Source organism: Odontomachus brunneus, unplaced genomic scaffold (assembly GCF_010583005.1).
Source record: "Odontomachus brunneus isolate Ranch 3 - 2012 unplaced genomic scaffold, Obru_v1 Obru_scaffold_206, whole genome shotgun sequence".
Taxonomy (NCBI): domain Eukaryota; kingdom Metazoa; phylum Arthropoda; class Insecta; order Hymenoptera; family Formicidae; genus Odontomachus; species Odontomachus brunneus.
In genome coordinates, this window is record NW_022639656.1 from 441,375 (window position 1) to 448,422 (window position 7,048).

The 7,048-nt window shown below is 32.6% G+C and overlaps 1 protein-coding gene across 4 annotated transcripts in view; it reads left to right on the forward strand.

The window, feature by feature from the left end:
* Nucleotides 1-1,847: 1,847 nt before the first annotated feature.
* Nucleotides 1,848-7,048, forward strand: part of LOC116852198 — a 36,042-nt gene continuing 30,841 nt past the window's right edge. The window contains exons 1-3 of one of the 4 annotated variants that reach the window (XM_032832301.1): nucleotides 1,848-2,634; nucleotides 2,888-3,139; nucleotides 3,324-3,504. In XM_032832301.1, coding sequence (XP_032688192.1) covers nucleotides 2,969-3,139; nucleotides 3,324-3,504 — 352 coding nt within the window. In that variant the 5' untranslated portion in view covers nucleotides 1,848-2,634; nucleotides 2,888-2,968. Of the gene's footprint in view, nucleotides 3,140-3,323; nucleotides 3,505-7,048 lie in introns of all 4 variants that reach the window. The other 3 variants (XM_032832303.1, XM_032832304.1, XM_032832300.1) reach the window with 3 other exon arrangements.

Here is a 7,048-nt window from a genome sequence, read left to right on the forward strand (position 1 = left end):
ATGTGTGTATATATACTATATATATATACATTCTTAAAAATATATAATAGCTATATAACATTTTAGTAATATGTTATATTTCTATTATATAGTTGTAATATTGTTTGAATGAAAAATTACAATTAACATGTATGTTACAATTAACACGTAATGTCATGTCATGCACATTACATTTTGTCACATTACGACATTAATGTAACAGTTATATAATTGTGTTTTTCAGGTTGTGATGTTTAAAAAAAGAATCAGATATAGATCCCACTTTCCGTTATACATAACATATAAGAAACTTACCCTCCATCATTAAACTTTGGACTGCAATTGACAAGTATAACAAAACAGCTTAATGACATAATTAAAAATCCCGAAATGTAAAACATCATCTGGAAAAGAATAAAAATAGGTTATAAATGGTGATCTATTATAATTAAATATATATAATACCGGTTTGACTTGAAAAGTTCTTTAAAATTCTAAAATGGTATAGTATTTTAAAATTCAGTTCTCTAAAACGATTTTGGCCACAAGGTCAGATTAATAACTTTCTAAATAAGTTTAAATATTATATTTTTCTCTATTGAAGGTATTTATTAGCAATTTAAATTTTGGAATATTCTTATTTTCACTATTGGATAGATTGTTATTAAAATACCCTTATAGAAATATCATACTAAGAATCATTCATAATTACTTATTATCCAGTATTTTTAATACTGAAAATAAGTAATTATCAATGATTCTTAGTATAATATTTCTATAAGGGTATCATGTGGTCTTTTCAGAATATTCGTCATATATGTTTATGTTTTGATATTTATAATAAATATTTTGCCGGAAATATATTCTTGAATATATAAATATAACGTTAAGTTCAATAAAATTAAATACCTTTGACGATAATAGGCGAAATAAACTCTGAAGCAAAATGCAAAATATAAAGTTTAAAGTCGATTTTAGTAGGCGATATAGCGACTCGTTTTCACAGACTGGCTGCATGGAGACTGCTTTCAAACATTTATAGTCGCTCTGGTCGTCTGAACATGATAAGTTGTGAACATAATTGAAGTGACGGTTTCGCTTTCATTGTCGAGTCTCCACGGGACGTTTCCATCACGTAGTGCGTGACTTCTGTCATCGTTGCGTTTCACGAAGATATAGAAGGCCGCCTTTTCTACAGCCTTCATCGTTGGCCACTTTGCTTGAAATCTCTTGAAGCTGAAATAATAGTTTGGCCAGTAACAATAACCTTTTAAGACGTTCACTGACTTTTGACGACGATTTCGCGACATTTCCGGCACCTCGATTGATCTTTTTTACGTTAGGATGTCCTCTACTGTTACGAAACAGGTGCTATCTCGAAGGTTACGGCCTAAACTCGTTTAATTATCTAGATCCTTTGGAATTTCGTTAATGATATGACACGTGTGATAATTCAATCTAATAAAATAAATTCTTGTTAAAGATCAGTGTACTATATGAAATCTATGACTAAATGTGTGTGAGAGAAATAATTTCAATATATGTAGCAATTATATATACATAACATCATTTGAAATAATGTAAACAATGTAAATTAATTTAATAAATATAAATGTATGTGTGTGTAAGATAAATTTTTAGCATTCAGTATTTATATGAAAAGAAAAGTTTTGTAAGAAGAATTAAAAAGGAAAAGATATTAAGAGGATCTCACATACATAATACACGTAATTTATAATAATTTATACATAAATTTTATGATTATAATATTATAATAATTATATTAATACGTATATACGTATATATAACAAAATTAACGACTGATTAAAATAAAATTGTTTTAAAAAATAAAGTTAAGTTAATATAGGTCTTAATCTTAAAATATCGAATTTTTGTATAGTGTTATTATTTAAATTCAATAAACTACAATTGCAATAATCTCATAAATTCTATGTAACAGATATACAGAGTTTATATGATAATTCAACGCTGTGACATTTTTCCGATAAGGAATGCGTTTTGAAAAGGAAACATAAACATCGTATAATTTAGCGATGCATTTATTTCATAACGATGAATGTACATATATACGAAACGATGCTTTCTTTTGCGAAACTCGCATAAATCGCATTCTTCTTATTCGCTGAAACTCGTTCTGGACGTTGCTTCGGAAAATTCACGAAAGCCATGGCTGGCCGATTCTGCCTGTGTGACGGATTCCGTCGCACATACATGTGAGTCTATTCCGGTGAAAATGTATTATGATTCGCGAATAGGCGCAGCTGTGATTCTTGCAAACTAACTATAATTACTAGTGGGCCTTCAATGCAGTGCATTCGTGTAAGATGGGCTTTGTCTAGTTACCCGGTAGTCTTTTCATAAAGCGACTGGTGTCTCGCACCCACGATTTCACTGCTGGGTTCGTTAATTCTGCCGCGAGAAATCGGTATTTCCTAGTTTGTCGGGAGTGGGCAAGCTATTATAGATAAAACACCAGCAGAGATTCACTACATTCGTTGTTGAAAACTAACTTAGCGTATGTAAACTTAGAAATGCATTTTGTTACTTCACAGACGACGGAAAGTTAAGAATATTTGAAGCTATCAAAATAAGTCAAAAAGATAATTGTGAATGTTAAATACATAGAATAAAAAAGTAAGTCAAAAAGATAACTGTGAATGTTAAATACATAGAATAAACGCATGTATGAAAGTCTCTTCTTCTTTAAATAAATTTTTGTGTCATTAGTGTTAATATTTTAGAATTATATAGAATTTTTATTATTATATAAAGCAATTACATCTATTAAATAAATACGAAGATATATATTATGTACGCTTATTCTATATAATAATCATATATATATATATATATATATTTATTCTCATTTGTTTTATTTCTTTTTTAGTCTTGTCTGATAGAACGCGTGTTTTCTCTTGAAAAGATCTAATACAGTGATTTAATATTCTAATCGAAAAAGAATCTGGATATGAAGACTGTTCCAATAGGATCGATTATTCTCATATTTTTATCTCTCATACTATGTTTTACGCGCGTTATCAGCAATAGCAGTGCGAGAACATTTGCGAAACTGAATTCGTTTGCTGGCAATTATAAGCCTCACTTCATTTCGTTTAATTCTGATGGTGGAGAGATTGATGTAAGTATCCATATGTTATAATATAATTATATAAGAAATATTTCTTTTTAGAATGTATACAGAATAATTCTGCAAAATAATATTTATAATTATCGTTAATTTTATTAATGAGCGATTTGTCGATCAGCATAAGTAAATATTTTTTTTCCCTTTGTTGAATAAATGTTTTCAATATATTTTCTAGATTAGTTGGGATGTGTCCGTACCTTTTTTCAAAATACCACTAAATCGTATAAAAGAAAATGGCGAAGTATTGCCATTGATTAATGTTAACACACGAGGATTGTCAATAGCTGGGATGTTAACAATCATATTCACTTTAGCAGTGCCTCTCTTATCGAAGCCAGCACAGGGAATGCATTACCGTAAATATCAATTTTTATTTTGTTTATATAGAGGCCCAACTAGAAGTAAACTGTCGAAACGATGTCGTTTCAATGTTATTAATATAAAAAAAAATATATATATAATAGGAGATATATTTATAATAAGAGGGCACTGTATGTGTGTGTGCATGTGTGTGTGTGTGTGTGTGTGTGTGTACAAGGTGTCCCATATGTCCCGGACGGGCTTAATATCTCGGAAACTATGCATTTTTGAGGAAAATATTTCGAACAAAAGTTGCAATATATAAAGTGGTGTATTTAGTGATGTTAGCAGTTTGACTTTGTGTGGCGTCGTCAAGGTCAGGTCAAAATCAATCTTGCTTTTCTAAATAGAAACATATATTTTTATCACGGAATTTTATTTTACGTAAAGAAACAAATAATCTTTGTTTGAAAAATTTTTTCATATGACTCCTATTTTTTAAGATATTTGCGGAAATATCTATAAAATTATTGGTTTCAATAATGACGTTCAAGATAGCTTACAGTTTCTGAATATTCTCAGCCAGTATCGCCGTATCATCTGCATATCGTAGGTTGTTAATAGGGATGCCATTTATCTTTATTCCTGCTGTTTGATTTTCAAGTGCCAGTTGGAATATTTTCTCTACATAGATGTTGAACAACAGTGGCAAAAGTATGCATCCCTGACAAATCCCCCTGGCAATTCTTACGTTGTCAGTTTGCGCAGTATTGCTCATTCTGAGCTTTGCTGTTTGGTTCCAGTACAGATTGTGTATTATCCGGATGTCCTCGTCAATGCCTGTAAGATCGGTATTAATTGGTCGTGTCGTACATTAGCAAATGCTTTTTGATAGTCAATAAAGCATATAAATACATCTTTTCGCCGATCGTAGCATTTTTGTACGAGCAGTTGCATGCATTACAATGCCTCCCTCGTGCCTAGGCTGTTCTTGAAACCGAACTGCGTGTCGCCTGATTTTTCTTCGCATTTGCCGTATATTCTTTTGTATATTATTTTCAGGAACGCTTTGAGTGCATGGCTCATCAGGTTGATGAGACGGTGTTTCTCCCATGATCTGGCGTTAGGTTTTTTTGGTATGACGACGAAGGTAGAGATCAGCAGGTATGTTGCCGGTGTCGTAGATTGAATAGTTGGTAAAATTTTTTAGTGTTGACTAGTTTAAGCACCTCCGCGTGAATGTTGTCTTCTCCTGGTGACTTTAAGTGATAAAAGCGCGTACTCCACCTCTGACTCTAGTATTGGTGGATCAGATGCATTGCTTATGATATCACTCGGGGTCACCAAGCGTGTATCTTCAAATAGGTTCCGGATATACTCTTTCCATGTTCTGCAGATTTCCTGCGAATCTATTAAGAACTTATTGTCTTTTATGAATTTTGAGATGTTTGTTTTCCTGAAGGTGTTGGTGATCTCTTTTAATTTTTTGTGAAAGTGGAAGGCATCGTATTTCGCGTACAGTTCTTCAGCTCCTCTACATTGACTCGTCAACCAAGTGTTTTTTTGCTTCTCTGATTTTGCGGAATATTTCGATGTAATCGGTTGTATTTTTGCGTATTTCTCTTGGCTAACTTTCTTTCTTCCATCATGTCGAGAATTTCGGGCGTCATCCACTCTTTCGAATTACATTTCTATATCCTAGCACTTTTTCAGTTGCAGTGCGGATATCGGTTTTGATGTTCTGTTATTGGTCTTCTACGTATTCCTTCATTGTTGTTGCTATCGAATCTGATGCGCCTGTTGAGTTCGTCTTTCAGCTTCACCCGTTTTCCTGTATCTTTAAGGGAGGCTATATTATATATTTTGCTCTTGTTTCTGTTTGCGGCCAGCTTTCCTCTGAATTTGAATGTTCCTATCAGAGGATTATAGTCCGATCCTATGTCGGCTCTAGGATACGCAGCCACTCGTTTGATGTTATTTTGATATCTTTTGTTTATTAATATGTAGTCAATTTGGTTTCGGATTATTCGCTGGTTGTTATCATGTAGCGATCTCCATGTATATAGTTTGCGGGGCGGCAGATCGTAATATGTATTTTTAACGACAAGTACCTCCTCCAAGCAGAACTGGACGAGCATACCCCTCGGTCATTCTTATCACCAAGACCGAATCTTCCTACTACTCCTTTCACCGCCTGACGACCAACTTTGGAGTTAAAATCGTCGAGGATTATATTGATTTAATTTTTCTTGACTATTTTTAATTCGTCACGCAGTTGTTCATAAAATTGAATGGCCTCGGTGTCCTGTTTATCCGCTGTAGGAGCATAAATCTGGATTAAGTTAACATTTACTAATGCTCCAGCCAGTTGTAATATTATTGTTCTTTTAGAGTGGGCCACAACGTTTTTGATATATTTTTTGAATGAATCTTTTATTAAGAATCCTACGATGATTTGCGTCGTTTTTGTTGATGCTCGAGTAGTAGAATGTTGTCCCGTTACAATGGCGCAATCCGTTGTTTGCCCATCTTGTTTCGTTGATTTCCATTATATCTACTTGTATTCGTATCTATCTGCAGCGTATAAGGTACGTTCCAGATTCCTATCCTGTTCTTTAGCTTTACTATGTCAAGCCGGGAGATTCTTCGCACCTCCTGGTGATTTAACACCTGTCTGGGACTGGAGGCCATTTTTTGGAGGTTTTCCTGCCATAATAAAGTTTATAAACACGTGATGTCCTGGGGAATATAAGGTTCTTCATCTTCGTTGTGAGAGTTATACCGCTCATACTTGGTCGTCAGAGCTTCGTTTGTGGAAACAGGGTACATCAAGTCCATTTTTTAGAGAGGGTGAGGTTGACAATTTGGTAGGAGAGACTATGATATGCTTTACTATCCCTGATACACCTGATATATATGTACACATATATATATATATATATATATATATATATATATATATATATATATATATATATATATACAGGGTGAGACAAAATTGTGAATATAGTCGAATATCTCGAAAAAAAGCATTTTTTAGGGTAATGTCTCAAACAAAAGACAAAATATGGTTTCAGAAGATTTATTTAATGGCCGTATCAGTTTTGATCTTGGGTGGCGCCGCTAAGGTCAGGTCGAGGTCAACTTTGCTTTTTTAAATAGAAACATGTATTTCATTATTACGGAATTTTATTCTACATAAAAAAACAAACAAATTTTGTTTGAAAAAATTTTTTATATCACCTCTATTTTCTAAAATATTTACGGAAATATCTACAAAATTATTGGTTACAATAATTTTTTACTCGAATTCTACCCATTTTACCGAAAAACAAGAGATAAAAATTATCTATTTTTTCTCACAGAGGTCTGAATTTTTTAAGAATATATATATATATATATATATATATATATATATATACATATACAGGGTGTTCGGAAAGTACCGGGACGCCCGAATATCAGGAAAAATATAAGTTTTACAAAAAAATGTTTCAGACAAAAGTTGTGGCGTTTAAAAAGATGTATTTACTGATCACATCAGTTTGACCTTGGGTTGCGTAGCGAAGGTCAGGTCAAGGTCACATTAATTTTTTTAAA